Source organism: Anopheles gambiae, chromosome 2 (genome assembly GCF_943734735.2).
Source record: "Anopheles gambiae chromosome 2, idAnoGambNW_F1_1, whole genome shotgun sequence".
Lineage (NCBI taxonomy): Eukaryota > Metazoa > Arthropoda > Insecta > Diptera > Culicidae > Anopheles > Anopheles gambiae.
Genome location: NC_064601.1, coordinates 93,529,450 through 93,557,447, shown reverse-complemented (window position 1 = coordinate 93,557,447; position 27,998 = coordinate 93,529,450). Strand labels below are relative to the sequence as shown.

Below are 27,998 nucleotides of genomic sequence, written 5' to 3'. Positions count from 1 at the left end.
CGCAAATATTTTTGTATAGTTTCCTCATAATTTTAGTGCCGTCCTATAGGACATCAATACAATACACCCAAAACAAAAAACTATGGGTAACGCCCAATAAATAGTGGGAACGAACCAAAAACCATGGGAAGCATTCAAAAATAATTGGGAAACAACCAAAAAACCTTGGTAGAGCCCTGTAGAAGATGTTCTCTTTCTCTTTGGCATTAAATGACAGGTTTAGCAGAGAACGAACGATTGAATGATTGATCCGATCAAACGATCCGGATCACCTTTATGAATGAACCGGAACTGAGCCGATCATTAAAAAGATCCGTTTTTAACACCACTACCCCGGACCCAAGAAAACTGTACTACTGGCAGACGGCAAGTAAATTTCTTTCGGCAATCATGCGTTGTTGTATTTACACACATTTTCGTTATAATATAGTAAACTATTTAATGAAACATCTGTTGTTTGCAGAAGAGCTACCAAACTTAACAAACGAGCGACTTTCGTCCGTTCCGGACGACAATTTCGGCCTTCGACTATCAACTGTTTGGCTCCCGGCGTCCACCACCGACCGAAGCACCTCTCCTCTGCCGCACCTCCACCTCCTCGTCCTCCTCCTCCTCCTCCTCCTCGGAGGTCGTCGACTGGTCGATGATTTGCGTGCTATTGTGCCTTGCCTGCAGATGGCGCTGCAAATCCCTCCGCCGGGCCAGCTTCTTCCCGCACAGGCTGCACTCGTACAGCGACCCATCGTGCTGCCGGTGCAGCCGGATGTGTTTGTTCAGATTGCTCGGATCGCCGAACGGGCGCAAACAGTACTGGCACTTGAGCGGCTTAAAGCCGGTGTGCGTGCGGATGTGTATCTTTAGCCCGTACTTGCGCGAGTACAGCTTGCCGCAGTAGATGCACACGTGGCCCTGCTTCGAGGAGCCCATGTTGCTGACGATCGTTTCGAGGTGCGCCGCGGTGACGAGATGGGTAGCGCCCGCCGTCGGTTCGTCCGCGGCCACCGCTGCCCGCTCCACTGCCGGGGCGGGCGCATGATGCAGCCGCCGATGGGCTGCCGGGGGTGGCGACAGGTGATGGTCCAGCTTGACGACGTGCGCGCTCAGTACGGGCCGGAAGGCGGAATTGCGCCACGGCTGGAAGTCGTACAGGGGCGCGAAGGGGGCACCGTAGCGTGCCGCAAGGGCTTGGTGCAGCCGGTGCCACAGGGTCGCCAGCGGCTCGCGGTTGCAGCTGGTGGCGAGATGGATTTTCAGCGGGTTCGGATACTCGTACGACTTCTGGCAGAGGTGGCACACGTAGCAGTTTTGACCTGGGTGGGTAAGCGAATCGGAAAATTGCATTTAAACTTCTTACTAATGAATCGTTTCCTCGTGTTTTTTTTTCATCCTCCAGCTACTTACGTTGAATGTTGACCGGCGTCAGGAAGGGGATTTGCATGTGCGCTATCACATCCTCGGAGAACCACAGCTTCAACTCCTCCCCGTTGCCGACGTCGGCGGTCAGTCTTATGCGCAGCAGCTGCGTCGCGGTCAGCTCCAGCAGTGCGTTAAAGCTGCGCACATCACTCGCCAACCTGATCGTGCGTATCCAGTTCGAGCTTTTCATGCCACCGGTCGACTCGTTCGTCGTGAGCAGCCCGGTGGAGGACGATTTGCGTATCAGCGTGGTGCGGGCGGTCGACGAGGCGCCACCGTGGACGGTGTGATGGGCCACCCTCAGGCACACTTCCTCCGGGGTGTAGCCCTTCGATACGGAATCGATCGGCAGGAATCCGAGCGCACAGACGGACGTGGAAGGAGATGGAGCACGTCGAGGGATCGGGGCCGAGGTGGATGACTGGGAGGACAGATCGGCATAGCCCTCGTACCCATCGTTGGACATTGGTTCGGGGCTAACGTTGCTAAGGTGCAGATCGATCTCCGGCCGGAACTTGCGCACGAACGGAGGCGATCCGTCGGCAGTCGGCGTTGTGGCGAACGTCGTTGAGGGGAACATGTTGGCACTAGTTGAACAGACACTTGCACTATTGAATTGAAAGCACACGACAGACAGCAATATGTTCTTAAAGTTTATTGTAAGTAACACCATCACATCTCGCTCTCCACGCAATCACACGCAATCACACTCACAGAATCCTTTAATTCTTCCCAAACAGGATGCGACAACCTCTCATCGCCACGTGCCGACTCGGTCTGCAGCACGGCACCACCCCGGTCGGGATATTTTATATCGGTCCAGGATTACACAGGACACAAACACACACACACACACACACACACACACACACACACACACACACAGGCGAACGCCTGGTGATTCGTGCCGAAATCAGGTGGTGCGCTCGCACGGCTTTACCTCTCGGGGTGGTTGCGGCCGGTGTGGCATAGCTTTTTTGCTGCCGGCAAGTGTGGTGGTGGTGATGTGTCCCGAATGCTGTATCCTGGTTGCTGTCCTGGATTTCGTCCGTCTTGCCCTCCGCAACACATACCAACACCACCAACTCACTGAAAGCACCCGGAACGAACCGATCACGAACGCGGGACTAACGCGTCGGCGAGGGGAAACTATAATACGAAGTCACTCACTCAGGCAGTAAGTGGTCCTGTTTTAGGGGACAGCAGATGAACGGGAGGGAGCGAAAACAGCATCCCGCAGCAGCAGGAAGAGGGTTCGAGTGTGTGCGACAAGTGCTAAAAATCTCACGACATTCCGAAGGGTCACGCGCGCGCCGCTCGCCCTCTTTTTGCGCGCCACATAATAGTTTTTAAATGAATTGATAAAGATCAGCCCAAAGTCCGTCGGGGTGCTGTGTAAATGATCCTGTGTCCACAGGGAAGGTGGGACGGGGAAGGGGAGGGAGGGTGGATTATCGCTCGCCTTGTCGTCGCACCCCATCGATTGTCGGCTTCCTGCTGCGGTTAATCGACGACATGCGCGCCCTCAAACGCTCTCTAAATGCACTACAATGCCTAATCCCTCCTCCTTCCCCCTCGGCACAAGCCGTCAGAATCATATGTTTTTCTTCCAACCAAAAAAGAGAACCTGTGGCGCAACCTGTGGCCCAGTGCCCAGTTTCCCCTGCCCGACAACTCCCGGTTGCCTTTTGCCGACCGAGCAGCAGGGCGAAGGGTGAGACTAAAAGCCAGTCAGTCAGGTCGGGTTCCGTGCGTTCCAGGATTTTCGGGGTTGTTTTCCTTACGAATGGTGGCTCCGATCGGTTGTACCACCCTTCCACAGTTCAAAGGGGTTTGTGCGCGTGCTGTACCCCTTTTTCAATCAAAACGGAAAGGGGTTTTTTTTGTGTTGGTTGGTTCGGTTGGTTCGGTTTTGTTTACATTGCATTACGATTCAATTAGGAAGTGCGACGACTCCTCTGTGCGCCGGCAGTGGGTTCTATGTGTATGGGTGTGTGTGTGTTTTTGCTGCTTTTATTGAGCGGGTTTGGGACTGAAAGGGGTTGGAATGTTTGATTTTTTAAAAGGACATTAGAGGGAGATAGATTAATGGGTCGAGTGGGTATGTTTTGTGAGGGGATTATTATTACATTCCACTAGGGAGGAGAAATTAAGAATTGCAACAACCAACAGAAGCAAAAAAAAAACATATTAAACAATAAAACAATTAATTCGACAAGAACCTATATTCCTTTGAGAATAAAGTGCTTAGCACGTTGGTTAAATGTTACCCCTTACCTATGGCCCAACCATTGCACCTTAAGCGGATTGCTTCATTGCTCACATTTGTTTAAAGCTTTGTTACGTTTTGGTCCTTCGAACCGGATCAAAAGGTGTTTGGGTTGTCTGAGACAACAACGATAACTAATAACAATTGTAAAGGAGGTGAAGGTTGTAACTTACACTTTAGTTGATTTTAAAACCTTAATACCAATAACTTATTTATCGTTTTGAGCTCGTTTGTTGTTGAATTGTTACAAACACTTTCAACGGACACCTCAGTCTATTATTTATACATTTTGAGGAAATAACGCCTGAATGTATGCAATCAGTAGGTGTTTAGTATCGTTTTTGCCTAAAATAAATTTAATTGTAGAGGAAAAATGTTAAAAGTAAAGTAGGAGCACATTACTCCTTGCCCGTGTTTTTTATGCGCCTGAAGGTATGCAACACCAAACGTGAATATAAACTATTTCAGTTTTAAAAAAAGGATAAAAAATGTTAAGAAAGAAATGTTAGCGCAGCATAAGTCTATCATAGTACCAAGGGTGAAGGAAAATTGTCTTTTATTTAATACAATTGAAAAAAAATAGAAAAATCTAAATTTTTAAATTACCTTCCAAAAAACCATTAAAAAACCAGAACCACCGCTACAACCATACATCCGAACCCGCACTGCTCGTACCATATCATGCAGGACACCGTATCATGCACGCCAATCTATGTTGGCCATGTTCACGTCACAGCCGTGTCAAAGCAAAATTAGATATATGGCGATAAAAAAACGGTTCCGAAAGCAAGAGAGAGAAAAAACACTTTCCACTGCACTATCAGCTCGTGTGCCACGTGATTCATCTTCTTTAGCGGCTCCTATCGCCAGCAAAAAAAAAGTAAAACGAAGAGTAGGGAGAGAAGGGCGATTGCAAACCACATTTGTGCGTGTTCGGAGCGATCATAATTGTTTCGTCACATACGGTTTCGTTTTCCCCTCGCTAGGCAAATTGATGCATTGGCTTAATAATAGAAAATCAACTGACCCTAATGAAAGAATACACACCGCGAGAGAGAGAGAGACGGAGACTGCAGCCGCAGCATCAGCATCAGTTGTAGAAGCAAAAAACAACACACACACTCATCCCCTTAAAAATAAGAACACGAACACGGAGGGAAAAGCGTGAAAAGCTCAAATATTATCACTACATTTGCGTTTCGGTGGAGCGAATGTATTTTTCGGCATTGTTTTCCCTTTCTACTGCTTTCGGTGTAATGGGTTTCCTGCATGTTTGTCTGTCCCGCTTCTGCACATCTCATTTTCCGCACAACCTTAACAAGCAAACGTTGTGTGGAAGGGGAATACCCAAAGCCTACTACGGCCTGCCGTGAAGCTTGCAAATGCAAGTCAAACCCACACGCAAGTGTGTGCCTGCAGGAAGGGTGCGCTGCGGTGTGTGACGCAGCAGGATGATGCCTTTTTCTTGTTCGACCTCATTTTTTTGGTCTCCTTTGCGCGAAACCAAGAACAACAACCCTCCTTAGCAGAAAGTGGAGGGGCGGAGAATATGGTAGCGCACCATGCCGACCAGATATAATCTACAGGGCCAATACCAATACATGGCCGCGACCCGCTTTGCGATGGCCAATCGAACGAAGCGAGGGGAGTGGAATGCTTCGCAAATATCCGAAGGGCTAGTAAGGATGTCGATGGGATGAATGAATGCGAATGAATGGAATGGTTGAGTAATGTACTGCAACTACACAGGGACAGTGCGAGGAGTGATTTCAATGCCCGCCAAAGGGAGGAGCTTATGCGTGTGAGGGCGAAATTGCGATTAATTAAGCAATGGGGCTGCGATAAGGTTCATTAGGTTATGTTTTTTGCAGGGAGCCGTTTTGCACCGCTATCTGCACAGTTTTATCTATGCTAAAAGGTGTATTAATTCATTCGGAGGCCGAGGGACATGATGTTTGCCGGACGAAACGTTTGATAACATACGCAAATCATGCTGTGAAGTGTACACGTGTTTTTCTCTCTTTTGATGACTATAATGAGCCAGAGTGTTGTGTTGGCTCAATCTACAACTTCAATTCGGGGAGTAGTTGTATTAGACCTATTCACAGTGTAATGAAAACCACAAAAACTTCAAAAATAATGGTAGAATGTTACATGGTGGTCCCTGAGATACTCGGTTCCTTTTAGGCGCGGATTCTGAGATAGCAGACAGCTCCTTGAATAAATTGTTCTGATTTAATACATCAATTTTTAAATGTAAAATCAATATCTTCTTCTTCTTCTTTGGCACAACAACTGCTGTCGGTCAAGACCTGCCAGTACCCACTAGTGAAGTGAGCTTGGCTTTCAGTGACTTATTGTTACCATAGCAGGATAGTCAGTCCTACGTATGGGGGCACGGTCTATTCGGGGCTTGAACCAAATATACTATATTTTATAATATATATATTTTATATATTCGGGGTAAAATCAATATACTGAAATAAAATTTTCAAGACTATTTAAAAAGTTATCTTGCGTGTTATCTTGCGTCGGAATCGTATTAAAAATCAATTTAAGAGCTAAAAACCAACGCTTCAGTTACACAAAAATTAGTTATGTTTTGTATGCTGAGCGCTGAATTTATTGTTTTACATCATTATCATTATCATTATCATTATAAATTCATCATTATTTTCTTCTTCTTCTCAACTTCTACTTTTAGTACAATAACTACTACTACTACTTCTATTTATTATTATTATTATTATAAGTATTATTATTATTGTTCTGTTTCTTATTTGCTAAGAAATCTAAACACTGTATTTTTATAACTATTTTTCTTATTCGTATTACTCTTCATCTTCTTCTTCTTCATCTGCTCCTACTATTAATACTACATCTATCACCACCACCATCAGTACTACTACTACTCAAGGTGTGTTTATTAAGGAGGTGAATTGTTAGTGCGTTTTTCGGGCGCCATCATCGAGTATTGTTATGTCAAATCGCATACAATTTTCTATACCCCCCTCCAGCCCTCCCCGATTTTAATACCGGAGCACCCAGTATTGTTATGTCAAGTCGTGAAATGTCAATTTGCTCTGAAGCACTTCACCTCCTAATATCCATACACCTTGCTACTACTACTACTTATTATTTATTACAGTCTTTCCTCGAGTTACGCGATTTTTTTATTTTTGACAGTTCAGATGTCAAATCAGTATAATTTCTCCATCAATTGTCAAATGAAATAGTAAAATTTTCAAATCAGTATAAAGACAGAAATAACTCAAATGTTTCTAAAGAAATTGCATTAAGTAAGTAATAAATCACATAAATGAACTAAATTTAATCAAAATTCATTATAAATGATGACGATAAGTGCCACCTCTTACCCCAACACAGGTAAGAGGTGCGACTTATCATCATCACCATAAATAAAGTATATTTTGGCTGTAAAACGTGATATTCGACTTACCGCGAAAATCACAGTTACGTGAATGTCTCCGCATTATTCGCTTAAGCCGGCGAAGGACTGTATTTTTTCAATTTTTCTTCTTCTTTGTCTTCTTCTTCTTTTTTTTCTTCTTCTTCTTCTTTTTCTTCTTCTTCTTCTTCCTTCTTTTTCTTCTTCTTATTCTTATTCTTCTTGTTCTTCTTCTTCCTTTAGCTCTTCTCTTTCATCTTCTTCCTTTACCCCTTCTCTTTCATCTTCTTCTAAAACCCTCTTTCTTCTTCTTTCCTTTTCCTTTTTGTTTAACTATTCTCTACTTCATGTGTACGCTGAAGATTTGAAGTAATCATTACAAATACATTTAAATTGAACACTGGAAATTCGGTGATTTTTATGGCGGTGTTACGCTTCATGAATAACAAGCAAAATTAAAAGTTTAAAGTATGCCAAACATCGAACAAACAGGAATTTTAATTTATTCTTGATAACGATTGGGACTCGCAAACATGTAGTGAATACAAGAAAATTCCTCAAATTCCTTCATTCGTGAAACGGCTGCGGAAGAGCTCAATAGAAGAAGCATGAATTCATTTCCTCTCTTTGAAATTACCTCCCCAATGCTACAATTGCGGTCGCTCTGTGGGTTGAGGTTTTAGAGCTACGTCATTGAAATTTTTACAGAACATTGAAGTCTACGGGACCAAAACTAACTAGCAAACAATATTACCCTAGCACACAAAAAAGCACTATTAAATTAACTCAAACACCACCGAAACAAATGCATTATGCACCGACTGCGCAAAAACGCAAAAGACTTGTCTCACTTGTGTCTGCCAAAAAAATATTAATAATAATCCAAAATCATAACCTCCAACCTCCCGGCCAGGGGAAACGTATAGAAACATCTCCCCCCCGTTTGCCACCTACCAACAGCACCAAGCAAAGACAAGCGAACGAGGAGAGGATTTAATGTTTGATGTTCCTCTATTAGAACGAGATTAGTGATGGATAAGCGCGGGACAAGCGAACGGAAGACAGGGATGGCATTGCGAAAGACAATTTGTCATGCCCGTGGCTGCGGATGGCATGGGGTTGTACAAAAGAGGGTGAAAAGAGCGCACGTGCACATGACACACCACCACCACCACCACCATCATCCGTTGGGAAACGTTCCGGCGATGACAACCTGCTGCACTACCCTGAACAGAAAACACACCCCATTTGTTTGGTTGATTTTCGGACCCGAAACAGCTAATGATAGACAATGGCGGTGGTGTAGACGTTTTGGTTTTAAAAAATATATCGGAGGTTTTCTTTTTTTATTCGAATTTAGGTACTCTAGATCGGCATCTCTCTCTCTCTCCGTTGCCCTGCAGCAGTTCTCCTGTGCGGCAACACCAAGAAGAAGCGCGATCGCTAATAGATCACAATTTGTTCATAGCCCTGGGCGGGGGGTTGGGTGGTTGTTGGGTGGTAGTGGCGCAGTGTTTTTCAACACTCTCACACACAGACACACGCGGCGGTACACTTTAGTAGTGCTTGTAGGTCGGCTGCGGTGCGTAGTGTGGCTGCGGCTCCTCGTGGTGGGCGGGCTGGCTGGCGGCCTTGGCGTACGCATCGACCAGCTCCTGCGGGACTGGGGGCGGCGTCGGGATGTGCGAGCCCTTCGCCTGGAAACCGTGCTCATCGGCGACGTAGCTCAGGGACACTGGGTGACCGTGCGGGTCGGTGTACGAGAAGTAACCGTGGGCAACCTGCACCTCATGGTCCTTGCTGCCACCGTTCTTCACGAAACCCTGCTCCTGGGCCGCGATACCGTTCGCCGACTCGTACCCGAACTTGTAGCTACCGTCGTGGCCGTGGTACGACTCACTGTGCACGATCTTGATCGGAGCACCGGTCGGCTGATGGTGATAGTCACCGATAGCACTTGCCACCGCAAACACTGCGAACAGGGCTACGAACTGTGTGGGGAGGAAAAGCAACGTTTAGACACTCACAACACTGGATGTAGACACTGACGACAATGTCCAAGGGTCGCATTCTAGGGCACTAACACACACACCACATCACCACATCACTTACCATCTTCATCTTGGTGCTGGTGCTGGAGGTTGGAGACTGCTGAGCTGCAAGAGTAGAGCTGGTTTGGCTTTGGATGCAAACTGTGCACTGACGTACCATTGGAACGGTTCGATAGTTATTTATACCGGACCGGGTCGTCACTCAGAAGCCACTGTCAGAAGCTTCGGGCACCTGGGCTCTACAAGGGGGGGAGGGCAAACAAAAAGCCCACCATATGTGTTTTTTTTTTCGGGGAGTAAGAGAAGAAAATCAAAAACCCGAAACCTCACATGCCGGCTCGGAGCTCATATGTGAAATTCGGAGGGAGAAGGAGAGAGACCGAGGGATCGAAAGTAAGACAATCGATCGAGCCACGCTAACGAAACGAAGCGAATCAGCGAATGTCCAAAAATAATAGGAACAACAGCCGGCACCTCCCCATGCCAAGTGGCCAATTTTCGGGGGTGGACAGCCGGAGCGGGGAAAGCTGGTAGGAAAAAGCTGCTCCGTGGGGCCCTCCTTGGGGCATCCAGAGGCCTCGCGGCACGAAGCCAACGGCCACTTGGAACGAAATTGAAAGTTATTATTTTACAAAAGACTTTCGTCGGGTCGACGTGAGCGACGTGAGGACCGACCCGCAAGGGGTTGGTGGTGTGCGAATTTTTTTTTTTTCAATTAATTTTTCCACTCTGCACTCATTTTCGTTCGGTCGTCGTGTTGCGCCAGTGGACATGATGAGTGGGTTTGGCGAGCCCGGGATCGAATAGAATCTAGAGCAGCTTCAAGTTGATCGTTTTTTTTTTCTGTCAAAAACTGATCGATCGTACGAAAATGACGTTTGGCAAATTTTCTTGATGATGTCACACCGGAGGCTTGCCGGCAAGCTACAATCGATGTATTTATAAAACGGTCTAGACTTAAACCTTCGATCAGTGAGCCTTTATTTTAAAGCTTTTGAGCTAAAAATAGTAAACTCATGCAAAGATCGACTCTGTACATAGTAGACTATCCGAGTGCATAGCAACACACAATGGATATGCAAAAGCCTTTCGTCCATCTAGTGTGCCGCTTGCAAACGCCATGGTTACGAAAAGCACGCTCGACCTGCAGAAAATGATCGCCTGCAGCGGCAAACGAAGAAGATGAAACCGAAATCGGGCGAAAAACAAGATCACGCACAAGACAGCAAACCAAGCAACAAAAAAAGTAATTATATTGAAAAAACAAATACGCCCGCAGCAAGCTATTATCGGGTGTGGGGGAGGAGTTTATGAAATCAGTTTGCAATTTGGAAGCCCGTCGTAGTTTGGGTAGGTGAATTGCGGGTGCGGGTCTGTGTGGCCTTGTGAGATGGGGTCAGTTTCTGTTGCAAAAAAAGATCGATCGTAACAAAATCGTTTGAATTTTGAACATGCGAATTTATGCTCGACAAAGCGTTACTTTATTGTATTGTTGTTAAGAGGAAGGGTTACTACAGTTGACTAGTACGCACCTGGTTGTGTATTGAATAAATTAGATCACCTCTGGCCATTCTTCAAATTTGGATTTTCTAATTATATCGCTTCGATCTTGATTTTGAAATTAAAATGTACGTAAAAATTTCAACACTTTGAAGATCCCTGGGTCTATGACTATTGGAACTCAATCCACTTTGCTAATTATTATCTTTCTTCTTCTTCTTCTACGTATTTGGAGCACCAATCATAGCGAGATAAGTAAATCTGTGACTTATGTGTTTACCCGTATATGGACCAGTACCAGGGATTTGATCCTATGACGGGCATACTGTTATGTCTTGCGATTGAACAACGTGAATGATCCATGCAAAACGAAACAGATTACTAGAATTTAGAGGCCAAACGATACATCATAATCATCAAAAGACGAAACCGTTACTTAACGAGACGAAGTTTAAGGTATAGAAGAAAGAGTTGAGAGGATTGTCGATGCATCAAGATTTGACTAGACATTAGATGGTCAATTCCAGACCGCTGTAATAAGTCGTAAGGAGGTAAGGTAAATACAGGGTTTTCGTTGAAACTATTGACATGTTCAGCGAGTGTGTTTGATTCGTTCGAGCAGGCGTTGACATGTTCGGCGATATTATTGTGCTGTCACTTTCGTACCCCCTGCACTGCAACTAGGATCATTCTCATCAGAATGTAAACATCAGAAAAAATATGCCGGTATTAATTAAATTATGTATCAAATAGCTTGGGGAATGACTATTCACCAATATTAGGAAAGCTAAGAATGACTAATTAAACGGTTTAGCATATGGTGTAAAACAAAACAAACGACAGCTCAATAAAGTATTGCCAAACATATGTCAACATCGTCTACCTCCGAACAATTCAATATTTATGCTGAAAGAATTAATCAATATTGCTTGAACGACTCACCAACTTGCTGAACATGTTAATAATATCATCTAAATCTTGCCGGTCTGGTGGTACAGTCGTCAACTCGTACGACTTAACAACACGCCCGTCATGGCTTTAAGCCCCAAATAGACCGTGCCCCCATACGTAGAACTGACTATCCTTTTATGGTAATAATGAGTCACTGAAAGCCAAGCTCACTTCACTAGTGGGTACAGGCAGGCCTTGACCGGCAACGGTTGTTGTGCCAAAGAAGAAGAAGAAGAAGAAAATCTTGCTATTGATTTGTTGTACCCAATTTAATGATCGTTTAAGTTAAATTTGTAAAATCGATCTCGAAGAGATTTGAACTAATTACCTTGTATATGTAAAAGCAGACACATGACCCGACGCCACGAGACTGTCATCATTATTGATACGTAATTAGGCGTACTGGTTTCTCCCATACATTGTCAGATTACTTGGAATCTTCACAAAAAATTTGAAAACAAAAGTTTTCAAATTCGGGGATTTCAGACATGTTCATGAATACTATTAGGATATTCTTTTATGTTATAAATCCTTCATATGCCTAAAAGTGGTTGACATTACTTTCTTTTCCATTAAAAAAAAACTAACAATTTTAGGGTTCCAGGTTTTCAACCACCTTCAATCACGAATGTGGGCTTAACGTGGATGCACGCGATGGAAGAAAAACGTGATTTTCCAAAATTGCCTACGGGTGAAAGTCTTTCTCTCTCTCACATCACTATCGTCACTCCAAACGCTCACGCTTTCTGTTCTTGTTCTTATTCGCCCGTGACTTCTCTCCCTGTAATAGATCAATTTCCATGCACACCGCAGCCCCGTACGGGTATATCAATCAAACAGATTTAATTGCCTTCTTCTGCACTGCCTTCGACTCTTACTCTACTTCCTCCTCCATCGCGTGTGCCAGCGTTCACTCTTTTGCTTCCCCGTTGTTACGATCGCGATCGATGCCCGTTTCAATAGTGCGCGCAGCAGTTTAATGTTTACACAATTTCCATGGACCTCTCCCCACAGACAAAAAGTGGAAACGAATTGCTTGCACATTGCAACGTACACCCAAAAAAAAAACAAACTTGTTGCCCGAGAGTAGTTCCGCAGCATCGCTCGCATAACATCGTACATTTATCAGTACCCGCCGACCGCTCTTATTATCCTCGCTCGTGTGCGAGAGTGAAACACATGGCGGAATCGTCGGAAAGACGCAAAACCAACACGGGGCAGCATCCGGGGCAGCAGCCTGACCAAGCGGGCGCCACTGTTTGGGGTGGCCTCCGGTATAAAAAGAACTACCCGAATTCGGAAGGCCATCAGTGCAGTCGCAGCAACCGTCAAGTCAGCTTCACCAGGCAGCAGATTCAAGCAGCGCCCCCATTACAACCATGAAGATGGTAAGTGAAGTCGGACTGCTTCCTGTAAGGATTTCAGGCTTTTAAATACATTCCCATTGCGTCCCGTTACAGTTCATTACCGCCTCGCTGGGAGTGTTGCTGGTGGCAAGCCTGGCCGCCGCCGACCAGTACCATCATGCGCCGGAGTACGATCACGCCCCGGCCAAGCAGATCCCGATCGTGCACAGCGAATCGTACAGCAGCCACGACGGTAGCTACAAGTTTGCGTACGAGTCGGGCAACGGTATTACCGCCCAGGAGGAAGGCTTCGTGAAGAACGCGGGCAACAAGGACCATGAGGTGCAGGTCGCCCACGGTTCGTACTCGTACACTGATCCCCATGGTGTCCCGGTGTCGCTGAGCTATGTGGCCGATGAGAACGGTTTCCAGGTGCAGGGCTCGCACGTCCCGACGCCGCCCCCAGTCCCGAAGGAGCTGGTCGATGCGTACGCCAAGGCCGCCAGCCAGCCCCAGAGCCACGACGAGCCGGAATACGCTCAGCCCGCCCAGCAGCACGGATACAGTGCCTACTAAGGGGTTACAAGAAAGAGAGAGAAAGAGGCTAGTGCTGTTGCACCTGGTAAAAGCAGTAGTGGCTAGTGAACAGCAGGACAGTGGAGCTGTTAATCTCAATACCAACACTGACTGACTTCGGGGTCATCGATAACTCGTGCTCCGATCGTTTTATTTTGCTGATGTGTATCCCAAAACCTATAGTATGTGATATATAAAACAATTTTAAAGAAAATTTAAATACTTTTGTGTGTTTTTATTTGGTATATGCATGTATGAAAAATGGTTTAAATATTACACAAAACTTACAGGTACATTCTGTATTCAGCAAAAACACCTCTAATCTCTGTTACATATCTCCTTCACTCATCAGGGTCTGCCTTCACGTGCCAATTCCCTCTTTGTGACATTACATAAATGATTGCTGTAATTTAAAATAAATAAAAAACGCTACATCTTTCGTGCATGTGTGACCAAAATTATACCAATTTTCTTAACAAAAAAACCTATCGCTACCACTGTTGCTGCTTGTGACAGGCACACATCTGGTGTGACGCAATTGATCATATGTGTGTATGTCTGTGTGGCACTGTGCGTGATGATTGAAATCGAGAGTAGATTCGGTCGAATTTAGGTCTCGACTTTAGATAGAAAATTGGAGAAAAATAATCCACTCACCTGAAAGTGGAGCTTCCATGCATGCACAACAGCAAAAGGTGAGAAAGATGCAGATGCATTAGCGTTACGTGTGTTTGAAAGACGAGTGGTCCGAATTGATGGATGCATTTGTGCTGTTGGACGCTAATGACGGTTGTTTTGTGTGCAGATGCACTTTATTTAGAGTGGAAGATTGGGCGCTATTTACACCGAACGAGAGAAAGAGGGAAAGTGTTGCGAAGGTGAGAAAAATGCGCACCAAAAAGAAGAGGATGTTAAAATTGGAATTTTGGCCAATTGGCTGCAATAGTGAATGATGTTGCCTTAGGAAGAAGAAAAAACATTCGTAAAATAGTGCTTTTTTTCTTAATTTCTAAGCATTTTAAATAAATTCAAAGTCAATCTAAACATATTTTATTCAAAACGCACCACACACTGTGCAACCCAGGAAATCGACTGCGTTTGCGGGACATAATCTTTCAATTCATCGTTCAAATCTTTACCGAAGCGTTTAATTGCTCCTTTCTTTGATTGATCATCACCACGCGGTCACAAACCCATCACCGAGGGACCATGAAAAAAAGGAAATGGCGATGATGGCACAGTGAAAATGGGGTGCCCCAAGTATTGTTTTAATAGCACCACCCAAGTTCGAGAGGCCTTCCGCCTGTCGCACTGTGTGTTAAATGCTTGCATTTGATTGAAAAGTTACCACCGCAACGAGACAGCCGGCAGTATAAACACTGGACTGGCGCACGACTACTGGTGAGGTGGATGGCGCGAAGGGGAGGGTTAATCGTTACAAAGACGCGGGGTTTTCCTCTCCGCTTCTCTGTCTCCGGAAGTTTGGCTGCTGGCGCTGCTGCTGCTGCCGAAGGCGTTGATGGCGTGATGGATGGCTTTCGTTGCTTAGTGGCCGGTGAAGTCTCTGCTTTTTTTTGGGCTGCCCGTGGTTTGATGTTGCTAATGTTTATACTTTCGCCGGTGAGCGTGATGGTTTATTGTTATTATTTTCATATCAGCAACCAATGCAACGATCCGATCGATGAAAGATTACCTCATCGAAGCAGACGATGGCACGAGAAGATGAAAAGCTGCCCAACAGCTTGGTTTGTGTTAGCTTTGCATTCACAGATTGATGCTACCAATATAAGTAGCAAATGTTCCTCAATAAACTAAACAAAAATCGAGATAAGCAATGAAACTTGCTGGGATTTGTGTTACTAAATTAAGCGCTATTCATACTTCACCACACACACAGAACGAAGCAAATTGTTCCACTTGTCTGTAGATCGTGATAAAATCGTCTGCACAAAACCATGTGCAGTTTTTCCCTAACAAAACTACAGGGAAAGGGAAATCATTTCCTATTCATTCGGTATCCTTTTGTCAAATAGTTTTCCTCCACCCCCTTCACATTGCTACGGTGTGCCGATAGTGATCGGATAGCAAGTGCGTGAAAATCACATCAAAATTACTTTGCAGTCATGTAAAAAAATACCACTCCGAAATAGGGGTTAAAAACAACCCAGCCCAAGACTTGCACCCAACCCTTCAAGTGCTTTATCAGCAAACCAAATTCAGGACCAAACAAAAAGAAAGCAAAAAAAAACAACAAATCTCTCCCGTGCGCTTATCCCGCGTTCTGCTTCTTGCGCTTTAAAGAGGGAAAGCATTTAGATTTGCATCGCTGTTCGCTGGATTTGGAACGGAGCAAGAAAAAAGGGGGAGAAGAAAGATTCCAACCCTTGCCAGCCAAACCAGGAAGCACCAGGAACCAGACACCAACCTACAGCTACACCCAAACCCGAAACATCCCGACGCACCACATGCGCCAGTTCCCAGACCCGCGTTTTGCGCACCAAGGGCCGGTACGCGAATGGTTTTTAGCGCACTCAGCAAACAACGCAGCGCAGCAGAGGGAACATCTATCCACCCGCAGGCGCACGCAGGTTACGGCGGGGACGCAGCGTCCGGTGCGTCTAGCTAAAGTGCTCGCTGAGAACCGATCATATGTTTTTGCGCACTGCTACAACAAATCGCTTTCACCTCATCCGCTTCGTTCGCTGCCGAGTGATGCTCTGCGCAGGGGAGAATATAGAGAGCAAGAGGGGCGAAGCATTTTGCACCGAACATCAACCCACTGCCCTTCGCACTAGTCCGCACTAGTGGTGTTTATTTTAGAACCGAGACGAACATGCAGGTGTTACCGTGCCTAAATCCTTCAAATGCTAAAACCACCATGCCGCGTTCCCTGCTCAACTTCACGTCCCTTTCGTTGGTGCTGCGTATGCTTGCGAGGCAGCCGGTGCAGCCGGTCGGTCCCCTGGTGGTGCACACGGCTTGCAATAATAGAACGATTTTCCCGCTCACCCTTCGCGGTGCGCTGTGATTGAATGTTTGAACAGGATGCGTAAGGGTGAGCGAACCCGAACAGAACGCTGTGCCGGACGCAAACTAACTATCTTTCTGCTTTCGTACCACCACCGTCAAACAGAGCGGTAGCGATACCTCTTCGCACTCGGGTCGGACGGGCAGGACCCGGGTGGACCGGTCGTTCAGTTGGTTCGGGTTTGTTGGTATTACAACATACATTTAGGGGTTTTTGGCCAGCAGTCACAGCCGCGCTTCTGGACAGCAAAAGTTAATTCCCCGTAACCACACGCACACGGATGCGGAGGGAGCCAAAAATTCATCATCCACTCTCTGAGCCGGACAGACAGGCGTGCATAAATTACATTGAGGCGCCCCTCTCTCTGTCTTTTAGGGCTACATACAGAGTATGATTGTTCAATTTTTTAATATGATTTTGCTGCGCTTAATTAAATTTAATGGAATATTAATTTAAAACAAATGAGGGAAGTGGGGTTCGTCGCTTGCACCAGCGTTGTTGGTGTTTGTTCGCCGAAGGTTGCTAAGATTGGGCTGAGGTTTGGGCAGAACGCCCTCAGATAGGCAACCAGCAGTACACTCTCACTTTCAGTAGCATCCACCTGCAGCGTGAGCCGAATGAAAGTGAAAGTGAGCTGTACAATCAAATAAAGGCAATGTGGTGCGTGTGTAACGAAAAACGATTGCCCAATTTTGAACGAATACTATACAAGTATTGAATATAATTGCCCAACAATCTGATATTGTTAGTAGATTAAAGTATTTTCTTGGCTCTAATTCTTCAACTACACAAACTATAGTTTAAACCAGTAAAATCTGAGCTGACCTTTTACCTTTTCGACATAAAACACATGTTAGACAAGATCATGTTTATCAGTATCGTTTGCATCTAACCCCTTCTTGAACAGGTAACCCAACGCATATGATACGAACTCAAATTTCAATATTTACCCATCCATCAATAGACAAAACCTGAAGCTGCTGCTATTGCCTAGCATGGTGCGATGAGTGGTCAACGCTGTATCCATCATCATCTTCGAGACAACAACAACAAACACCAGTGGCAATCCCTCCACAATCAAGCATTAAAAAAACCTCAACCCTGTGACCCTTTTACCTGGTAAGATGACCCACCGTCGGCGCAACATCTGGGACCACTCGGGATTGGGGCTGCTCTCGCCTGATTGAACACTTACACCGAACTCCCCCCAAGCAGCATAATCTTATCAAACGCAACGGGGAAACAATCGCCCAAAGTGGTGGTGAGGTGTGAGACGACCAGACGGCCAGTAGCAAACAAATTATGATGCTCGCGCTCGCGAAGAAGCATCACCCGAAAAGCCGCGTTAGCGTCGGGCTGAAGAGTCGTGCTCGAGGATAACTGGTTGGTTTCTTGCAATTTTCCACTTGAAATGCGGTGCGCGCACGTGAGATGCGCGCGAGCTTGACCGATAGAGGCCGTGCGATCGTTTGACATTTAAACTTTGTGGCCAGTGAGCACGGCACGGCGACGGGTCGCGCACATCCGAGCATCGATCACACGCCGACGGCGTGCTGTGGATGAGTGTGGAGTGTTTTGCCACGATGTTTGATGGTTTGCTTCCCTTTTGGTTTAATTGATGTTATTTATTGGTTTGCTGGAAGGTGGTTTTCGCTTGAGGTGTAGACATTAGGGCTAAAACTTTCCTGTGTTTACAAATAAAATGTACTAATCATTCAATTAAATGGGCAATTTTATGCCAATTTAAAGAGTCGTGATCGTTTTGATACGGTAGTGAAGCTATTCGGAAATAAATTGCATTCCTTCAGCCCAGCGGATGTCACTTTTTAACATGATTCACTGGGTGCACAACGTGCCTTTGTGCATATCATTTGCATGATCACTCACTGGTACAGCCCAATGTTCATTATTGTCGCCAGCACGTGTGCCTCTACATCCAACACAGCGCAGTCAGATTAGGTTGTAAATGAGAAGATTCACTTTATTCAATGAAGACATTCACGCTTTGCCTTTAAACACATTCCCCTTATCAATTCAATCCGTTAAGTAGCGACACACAGCAGTCCATCGAAGATTCATTTAAATGTTAAAATTGACTGCTCTGTCAACTAAAGCTGACTGCCGAGACATATTTTGACATAAAAATGTCGAAAAATACCAGTTTTTTGCTATGAATGCAATTCTTTCTTCCTGAGCTAACACAGCAAACAAACTCATGCAAGTAGATTTGTACAATTCGTTTGACCTGTTTTATTGTTTTTCCATGATTTTCTCGGTAAGATATCCAACTAAAGCTTAACCCTGAAGCGAACCAGCGCCCTATACCCTTTACAGCTGCTTCACCATCGGACGGTAACCGTTCTCGTCGGCAGTGTAGGTGACAAGGTATCGCTTGCCATCGTTGTCGGTGTACTCGTACGAGCCGCTGACCGAGATTGCCTGCACGTCCGGATCGGCGGCCGATGCCTTCAGCTCAGCCATTTCCTCGCGCTTCTGCCCATCCGACTGTTCGTAGCTGTACGGTTGGATGTAAGGATTAGACTTCAAATTGGAAACACTTGGCCCGTTCGGGATGCTTACTTGAACTTGTAGCTTCCATCGACGTTCATCTCCTTATCCTCGGATACGATGGACGTATCTTCTGCGAGACACAGACCCAGCAGGCACACAAAGGCAAACACAGCGACCTGTAATGAGGACACACGGTTATTACATCCACACACTGAGTACTTCAATATCACTTTATCATTTTATTTAACTTTAAACTTACAAACTTCATGTTGAAGCAGTTTTAGAACAAACGTCCAGAGGCACTACCAAAAGAACGCAGGGATTACGTTAAGTCAAAGCGATAACACTGTGGACGACTGACATTCGAACCCTTCCAAGGCGCGCTTTTATATGCGAATTTGGCGTGCCCCGAAATCTAACTCTCTGCCATTCTCTGGAATCGCTGGGTAGGGGTTAAGACACCATAGAACCACGGCCCATGTCCCCACGGTCCACGGTTTGGGTCATTTATTGTCACCATCATCATCATCATCATGGCTATTGAATTGAACCCAGGTGATCAAACTCGATTCTTCCCTAACCTACTCCCCAATGCAGGACTTTCTGGTTGATCTGTTTACCAAGTTCTTCTCTCCCCCCGGAGGCTTATTTTATGATCATTTCATTTCCCTTTTCAATACACTATTCGCCTTACCTCCGAAGCGAAATGAAATAAAAAGTATCATCGTCTGGCATCATCGTGCGGTATCATCATCTCGAGCCGAGCCCCAGCCACACGCTTAATGTTCCACCCCGGTGTGGATGATATGAAGATGAGCAAAATCTTTCGCGACCCACAAACATGCTCCTCCCCCCTCACTAATCTCCTTGTGTCTGACAGTAGACATTGAAAATTCGGCCGACCCGGTCAAGGATGTGGCTCGCTAATTTACGACCCTGTGCAAAGTTCAAAGTGCGTGGAATTAGAATTTCTAATGGATATCGCTACGCTTTTCGGCAGAGTGGCTGGGATGACAGAGTCTCGTATGCAAGGACCGTGTTCTGGCGCCTACGTCATGCCGTTCGGGTTTGCCGGTTTGCTCTGAAACTCATCAATTTGCCGTAGACCGTAAAATTGAGTGTTATCGTTGGGTTGGAATTCGTGCATGGGGACAGGTTTAAGTGGTACCGGTTTGAGCGTTCCAGCGAGTATGTGGAGGAGACATTCGCACATCATTACATCAGAGCAGACGGGTTGGTTATTTGGCTAGTAAAGAATAGACATCGATCAGCTTAATGTCTTGCCACTTTGTGTACATTTGTGATCAGGTTGAATGAAATTGATTATGATCTTCATAATTTATAAGACTTTTTGCGAAGAAATTGACAGATACGCAATAACAGTCCCTGAAAGGTTATGGAATGCCATCTAGACTGAAACTTGTCTAAAGACGGGAGTGACATTTTGAGCTATCACAAACACAGTCCCCAAGTGTATGAACTGACATCATATCCGTCATGAGTTCAAATCTAGAGAGGATCGAACGCTATGTTATGTTCTAGAGTTGCCAGATAGACAAGTCCATGACTCATGTAGGGCTAGACATCAGAAATTTCCAAGCTATGCTAACTTCAGCAAAATGCGGATGTCTCGACGAACATTAGAACTCGTTGGAAGAGTTTGATTTTACAACTACTGGATGGATGTTATTACCTTTATAGCCTAATTCTTAGCTGGAATTAGTTACTCTTCTTTCGGTTGTCTCGGTTCATTCAAGATTCGTTTGGAAAGGACCGTTAAATTGATTACGCTTTAGTTAATTCACCCATAATTTTGATCCTATCAGCGTCTCAATTCTTAAACATTGATTATTCTTTTCTTAATCCTTTGTATTCAAGGGAACAACAAACAAAGTCATTGGAATATTCTAAGTAGAATTGTTATTTGTTAATCATCCCTCGATAAGCCAAAAGATATTTCCTAAATTAACATAACTTTTTGCAGTGAAAGTGACTTTGTTTGCATGGTTCTCTCTCTTGTTGATCGCATGTTGTTCTTTCAAGCCCACCAAAGATGCATTAATTCCTGGCAAATTAGCATAACCAAGATGTTGAGCAAAAACAGGAAGCTCGTGTGTCTTCCTATAATTCCAATAATTCCCACCATAATCCAGTGTATGCACCGTTCTAGCAGCTCCTTCCTGGTTTCGCTAACGAGAATCTTCTTTAAAAAAACAAAAACCAACCGGCGCCATAAACCGATCTGGTTCACTCATTAACCCGCAGAACCGGACCGCCACCGGTCTACCGATATGATAAATCAAAAGCCTTGAAAACGAGGTTCATCTTCTTCCAGCCTTGCTCTACAACACCTACAACAAACAAAAGTGATAGAGAAGGGGGTTTAAAGAAACTAAACACACATGTCTCGCCAAAATCGAACGTCACCGGGAGAAAAAAAAACAAGTTCATGTTTAGGAGACTGCTACCAATACTACTACCACTACTACTACTGCTGAGTGTTTCTGCTGCACCGGTAGAGATCCATCTTCGACCACGTACGAGACAGTGCTGAAAGGTTAGGTGGCCCATTATCTGAATTCCGTCTAGTTCTTTAGTGGCGGGCACATTCCACACGGTAGAGAAGTGTTTCGTTAGTTTTCGTCGAAATATGTCTTGTTTTCCCCTCTCTCTTCTTCTTCACTGACTGATACTGATAGAGGCTTGAGCTGTAAAGCTATGCAAAAAAAAAAGTTATAACACACAGACACATACGATCAGGCGAGGATCACGCCGGAATCTGTATCAGTTTGGTGCGGAATTTGAATTAATGTAAGGTCAGCTGGTGCGGTTTTGCTGGTGGATCGTGTTGAGCAGTATCGCGGGTCGGAAGATGTCCAGCGGATATATAACCCAGTGGGACCGGCTAACCAGTACATTGTACCATCAAACATCGTCGTGAAAAGATCCAAGCAAAAGCTTTCTTTAAACAAACAACAATGAAGTGCCTGGTGAGTGGTAGAACGTAACGAAAGTGCTAGAACCTACGAGCAAGTGCTTTGCGAGCGGGAATCATTGGAGAAAGTGATTGAATTGTAGCGAGCCTATGACATGTAGACTGTCGTTCTTTCCAATTGTTTCCGTTGTTGATTAAGTTGAATGTTTTATCAAATCTTTTTCCCAACATATTGCAAATCAGAAAACGATCAGGCTGCAACATTCATCTAAGGATCTTTCAAGACGATCGTATAGCGTCATCTCAAGCTGGTTGGCTAATTCTCTCGCTTAACCGTCAGGCATCAAGTTGACAGATTGCTGCGTATAAATATTATGATAGCCTCTTATACCATAGATAAAGCTTAGCTTGTGTGAAAAAGATCCACAAGGTCACGATGGGATTAAACATTTCAACCAAAACCAGAAATGAAATAATACCACACGCGACAATGTTGTGATCGTTGGTTTGCTTTATGTGCCCAAACAAGTCATCCTCTTAGAGGTTTCGCCTATTGCTGTTACCTTTCGTGCTGATCGTTATCCAAAGCGATCGATTTTCATTGCCAATTAAGCAGATCGCAGACGGTTCAACTGTGCAAAACCAGGAAGCCGGTCACACTTCCGCCTTCAGTTTAGAACTCTCGCCTTAATCTGTTATCCTTCCCCTTTCTAGATCGTTCTCGCTGCCCTGATTGCCGTTGCGGCCTGTGCGCCCCAGGGTGACATCGCGCTGCGCAACCTGGACATTGACCATGCCGGCCTGGTGGACGGTTCGTACAGCTTCAGCTACGACCAGACGGACGACCACAAGCGCGAAGAGTCGGCCGTGCTGAAGACGGTGAAGAACTTCGACAACGAGGATGTGCCAGCGCTCACCATCACCGGCCAGTACGAGTTCACCGATCCGGACGGCAAGCGCTACCTGGTCAAGTATACGGCCGATGAGAACGGATTCAACCCGACGATCACCGAGGCCTAAGCGCGGCGCACTGTACCACCATTTCTGTTGTCCGTGTTTGTCGTGCCAGGTGCTGGTTTCTTCCTAGAAGATCGCCACCGTTCGCCGACCGTACTCAAAGTACTGCACGGCGAACGTTAAAACAAGCAGATGTTGAAGTAGCAGCCGACACAAACACACAAATCCAGTGAAGAGAGTTTGTAAAATTGATGTGAAATAATACAAAAAAAGTTTAAAATTTCTCAAAAAAAAACATGTTGTTTTGTTTCACAATTTCTTTGTGGCAGTTTGAAGGCGTCTTTGTCTCTGAGAGAGAAGTATTTTTGGAGGCATATCTTTCTAAAGACATCACGAAAACACGACCTTCAAAGAGAGCTGCCAGATATGGGGACCTATTTGGGGTGACGAAAAGGCATAATATCATCATCATGATCATCGGGAAGCACAGACCACAACACACTGTGCGCGACCCTCGACGCCCGGCTTGACCAACAATGCTCACCGCCACAAATATCACCATCGATCATCCTCGTACGCGCCCGAACACTCACGCGCTCGAGTGTTTGATAATTTGAGGTTGATTTGTTTGCCTCCTTTGGCTAGCAATCGGCACCGATCGACCACCGGCGTCTGGCGTGGATGAGGGTTTAACTACGCACGCGCCTCATCTGTTTAACCTATGCACATGTACTGCCTCCACTTGGTTGACGATCGTGTTCGTTTTGTAGACGAAAGGGGTTGGTGTTCTTTTTTTTGTGTGTATTTGATGTGCTCTCGCGGACTTGAAGCAAGGGGTCGTCTTACGCCATCGTGCCGTTGTCGTCGTGCCGATAGTGTCATGCGTGTTATGCAGCAGCTCTAGCCTAGCTGTTAGATGCGTTTCCTATTCTCACACTCACTCCTCGAGAGGGTGTAACTGCCTACCTCGTGTGTGTGTGTATGTCGCCATTGCTGAAGATGCAATTTTGATGATGAATAGCAAATCGAATGATATGTATAAAACCTTACAGTGCCTTCGCCGAAAATAAGAGACCTTGGGGGAAATTGATGCACAGCGGAAGATTATTGGAGAAGCGAACGATCGCCAACACGCTGGGGCGCGTCGTGAGCGCGTGGTAATTGATTGTTGCCGATAATGAGATGTATGCCGTTCTCACATCTCTTCACGCTTATCTCACCGCAGTGCTTTTTTTTTTTGGAGGTTTTTAGTGGAATGTTGCAAAGGTCACTCCACGGGGACGAGCACGATGGAAGAGAGAATTGAGATGAGAAACGGAAGAAGTAAAAAAGATGATCGTACTCACCCCCGAAACGGACACAGTAATCATGATTGAAGTTGTTCAATTATTGCTCGCCTCAACGTTGTGTGGCTTTTAGTATCGTTTTTTTTTCTCTATAGTACCGAGCACAGCTGAGCGTATATGCTGGATGTTTGAGACAGAAGCCGGCTACCGACGGGCGTTCGGTCATTACTCTTGTACCGGTTGGCGATTTGTTTTTTGCACATTGCGGAAGGCGTTAATTTTTAAACAAGCGCTTCTTCGACGTAATCCTTCCTGGCGAGCTGCAGCATGTATCGATGTGACAAGCTTCTTCTTTTTTTGGCATTCTGTTTTGTTTCTTTTTTCATGGTCAGCTTTTGCAAAGGGGACGATGGCTGCTGGCCAAAAAAAAAAACTGTCCCCAAACAAGCAAGGTTCTCCGCAAGGTAGTTTATTTAATTGACAAACATTTTTCACAAACGCTTCAAAGATAAACAATTAAAACCGCACACACACGAGAACCGTATGCTAACGAGAAGCTTGTTGATAAATTGGCAGTTTTAGCTGCCGTAAAGCTGGGGAAGGTTAAATGTCGTAGATTGCAGCGCAGGGAATTATGCATCGAATCGATGCAAGTGCATCGGGTGCCGGGTGTTGCGATTAGTAGTTTTAAATATACGATTAAAAACTAACGAACAAATATATGTTCGAAGGGAAAGATTATGTTGTTGTTGTGTGAGAGAGAGAGAGAGAGAGACAGAGAGAGAGAGAGAGAGAGAGAGAGAGAGAGAGAGAGAGCAAGATGTTGTCACCTACATGCTAATTTGTAAATGTGCATAATGCACTTAAAGCTAAGCGGGCAAGCAATTGCACGCTCCAGCTGCAGTTGCTCAATCGATTGATGCTTTTATACTGGTGGGAATGGGTTTGGGGTTATGTTTGCAAATGTTTACGCTTTATTATCTTCAAGGACAATATATCAATTTATAAGAAAAGAAATAGTACGAGATGTAATGTTTCTGTACATTTTGCATTTTTCAAGTAATTAATAGAACCAAATTTTGGGCATTTTATCATTTGGAGTTGTAGAATAGGTCTATTTGTTGAATAAATTAATTCAGAGTCATTTTTACTGCAATTGTAATTGTAATTGTGAATGTTAGTAATTAAACAATAACAATACAGAACATAAAAAAATCTTGTAATTACAACAATCGATTTGACGTCCTTTTAAATTGTCAAATCCATTGTTCCGTTTTTGGCAATAAATTACGCAACGGGGACAACTACATCGACTCCTCGTTTGCAGTCATAGCAGTTCATGACGCTAAAACAAAAGCGGCTGACCTACATGAATGGGTAGTCTTAGTTTTATAGCTTTTCTTTAAAATATCTGTGTGATTTTGCACCTTCACCATCGTTGACTCCCGTGCGATTGAACTTTTTCTTCTACAGCTACTGTAAACGAACGTCCTCCAACTTTTGACACCCCTCAAACAGACTGATCTTCACTTGTACTCCTCCACCTCCCTTCCCTACAGCATATGTGTGGCATCAATCGGCCCATACTCGGTGTCCGTGTACGTGCTCATCTTCCCTGCGATCAAACACCGTGCGCTCCCACCATCATCAGCGGTGCGGTACCGCGTGCAATGCTCCTTCCCATCGCAACCACACAAAACACATGCAAAACAAGCATAAACTCCCAGCATCGGTAGTAGTGGTGGTGGTGGTGGTGATAAATTGCGGCCATCGGGGACGGTATCGTCACCTTAAAGTTGGCTGCTCCTCCCATCCCATCCCGATTACCTTTCTTTTTACGGCCAGTGCCTTTGCGCTGACCGGCCTCTGCGTCCGGTGGCAGTATAAAAGGAGCCGCGCAGCATCTTGGACGCTTATTATTCTGTCCGCGCGGTACGGCAATCGTGTCCAGTACACACCCTGTGGTCGTCCTGTGATTAGCGAGTGAGATTTTGCGCCCAACATTGCTCCCGTGCTCCCGGTACTCCAGGAAACGTTTTATTACAGCTGTTGGATTATTTCCCCGTGTGGTGTGTCCGTGTGTACCGTCTAACCGTCAGCATGAAGCACGTGGTGAGTTTCAACGTGACAATTGTGGCGGATGGAGCGATGTACGGTGTAGGCGTTACGTGCAAAAGTGAACAAAAGACAATTGATGTTGATGAAAAGTGCTGTGGGTGGTGGAATGTCATTTTTTGTTTGCACCTGAAGGTTGCGTAGTATGAGGTGGCGACAGAAATGGCTGACATTTTTTGGTGATGTTACGTTGGACAAGTGTTGCTTATCTTTAACATCAAAAATATGACTACGAACGAGGATATGGCGGTATATTAGCTCATAGATCATGCTTCAAGAGATCCATTGAAGTGTGACGAAATGGTTACTAAACGTGGAGAAAATATTAAATTTGGACTGTATACATAATTTTTCTGTCTTACAAGTTAAAGTTCCATATTCAATAAGTAATATTTATTTTTTTAAATTGAAGATTTTTTTTAAATCAACTTTCAATCTCCTCAGCTCTTAGTTTATGTGTTATAGATTCAAACAAAAAAATAAAATCACATTGTTTTACTGATAGTTTTCAGTATAAAAACTGTTCTTAGGTGCTCTCTGTGCAACTATAGATCAAAAAAGGCCAGAAGTTAAGAAAAATTAGAGAAAATTTTAGTGAAATATTTAAAAATTATTCTTGTTAAATATGAGTCACAATCAATGCGATTGAAATTAATGTATTAACACATGTCTCACTTACGAAAATTAAAGAATATGTGCTAAAGGTTCTTCAAATGTTCAACATTGCTTATTTTGTGACGCATCCTGCCCACCAGTTCTGCCGCGGGGTCAACATAAATCAGCATTATCAGAACAACATTAGGCACTCGCGGGAACATCGCTGGTTCCGACCAGTTCGGCACAAATGTCACACCAGATTACGTCGCTAAAGATGCGAAATAATGTCCAGCCATGCTATGCCCACGCAAAGGCGTAAATCCGGGCCGTAAAAATGTTCTAGAAATATGAACTGCTCATCGACACTATCTTCATTTCATTCTTCATTCATTCCCTCCCGTTAGATTGTTCTTTTCGCTGCCCTGGCCGTGTTCTGTGCCGTTAAGGCGCAGGATGAGGTGCAAGTCATAAGCTTTAACAACGACAACAACGTCGATGGAAGCTACCAATTTGCGTAAGTTTCAACCCATGCTTTTGCATGAAATTTATCCCTTTTCGATTGTTTTTGCACAATCGTGGTGGCATTTTAGGGGTTTAACTAATGTGATTTTCGTTAATCTTTGAACTGCACAGCTACGAACAGAGCGATGGCCAAAAGCGGGAGGAAAAGGGTGAGCTGAAGCCGGTGGAAGGATCCGATGAGCCAGCCCTGTCCGTGAAAGGTTCGTACGAGTATACCGACTCGAATGGACAGCGATACCGGGTGGACTATGTTGCTGACGAGCGAGGATACCGCCCGACGGTGACCAAGCTGTAAGATACGGAGACGGTACAGCCTTGCCATCACAAGCACAAACACTCAGTGAGATTCAAATGCCACAAACAGTATGTAAAAAAAAGTGAATAAAGTTGTGAACAATATAATCTTTAAATTTGCTTCTCTTATTGCACTACCAAAAGAAGAAGAAATCAATGAAAGAAAGCACATTTGTCCGTTTATTTTAAAACACAAGCATGCAGAGCCTTTCATCCCGAAAGTATGCAATGCTAA

General features: G+C 44.9%; 6 protein-coding genes across 6 annotated transcripts; 3 read left to right on the top strand and 3 right to left on the bottom strand.

Annotated features, from left to right (window-relative positions):
- Positions 1-76: 76 nt before the first annotated feature.
- LOC1276677 (PR domain zinc finger protein 13) lies at positions 77-2,188 on the bottom strand. Its single transcript, XM_316047.5, has 2 exons — positions 1,402-2,188; positions 77-1,310 (listed from the first exon to the last, which is right to left on the bottom strand). The coding sequence occupies exons 1-2, from the start codon at positions 2,087-2,089 to the stop codon at positions 532-534; spliced, it is 1,467 nt and encodes a 488-aa protein (XP_316047.5). The 5' UTR covers positions 2,090-2,188; the 3' UTR covers positions 77-531.
- Positions 2,189-8,403: 6,215 nt separating this feature from the next.
- LOC1276676 (endocuticle structural glycoprotein SgAbd-2) lies at positions 8,404-9,298 on the bottom strand. The gene is made up of 2 exons (XM_316046.3): positions 9,207-9,298; positions 8,404-9,085 (listed from the first exon to the last, which is right to left on the bottom strand). The coding sequence occupies exons 1-2, from the start codon at positions 9,213-9,215 to the stop codon at positions 8,651-8,653; spliced, it is 444 nt and encodes a 147-aa protein (XP_316046.3). The 5' UTR covers positions 9,216-9,298; the 3' UTR covers positions 8,404-8,650.
- A 3,582-nt stretch (positions 9,299-12,880) lies between these two features.
- Positions 12,881-13,742, top strand: LOC1276675 (endocuticle structural glycoprotein SgAbd-2). Its single transcript, XM_316045.3, has 2 exons — positions 12,881-12,984; positions 13,057-13,742. The coding sequence occupies exons 1-2, from the start codon at positions 12,976-12,978 to the stop codon at positions 13,516-13,518; spliced, it is 471 nt and encodes a 156-aa protein (XP_316045.3). The 5' UTR covers positions 12,881-12,975; the 3' UTR covers positions 13,519-13,742.
- A 5,026-nt stretch (positions 13,743-18,768) lies between these two features.
- Positions 18,769-19,427, bottom strand: LOC1276674 (endocuticle structural glycoprotein SgAbd-3). Its single transcript, XM_316044.3, has 3 exons — positions 19,317-19,427; positions 19,127-19,233; positions 18,769-19,061 (listed from the first exon to the last, which is right to left on the bottom strand). Exons 1-3 carry the CDS (start codon positions 19,323-19,325, stop codon positions 18,875-18,877), a joined length of 303 nt encoding a protein of 100 aa, XP_316044.2. The 5' UTR covers positions 19,326-19,427; the 3' UTR covers positions 18,769-18,874.
- A 2,509-nt stretch (positions 19,428-21,936) lies between these two features.
- Positions 21,937-23,245, top strand: LOC3290086 (larval cuticle protein 16/17). Its single transcript, XM_556684.3, has 2 exons — positions 21,937-22,047; positions 22,707-23,245. The coding sequence occupies exons 1-2, from the start codon at positions 22,036-22,038 to the stop codon at positions 23,010-23,012; spliced, it is 318 nt and encodes a 105-aa protein (XP_556684.2). The 5' UTR covers positions 21,937-22,035; the 3' UTR covers positions 23,013-23,245.
- Positions 23,246-26,116: 2,871 nt separating this feature from the next.
- Positions 26,117-27,879, top strand: LOC1276673 (endocuticle structural glycoprotein ABD-5). Its single transcript, XM_316043.5, has 3 exons — positions 26,117-26,347; positions 27,352-27,461; positions 27,581-27,879. Exons 1-3 carry the CDS (start codon positions 26,336-26,338, stop codon positions 27,762-27,764), a joined length of 306 nt encoding a protein of 101 aa, XP_316043.3. The 5' UTR covers positions 26,117-26,335; the 3' UTR covers positions 27,765-27,879.
- The last annotated feature ends 119 nt before the right edge of the window (positions 27,880-27,998 follow it).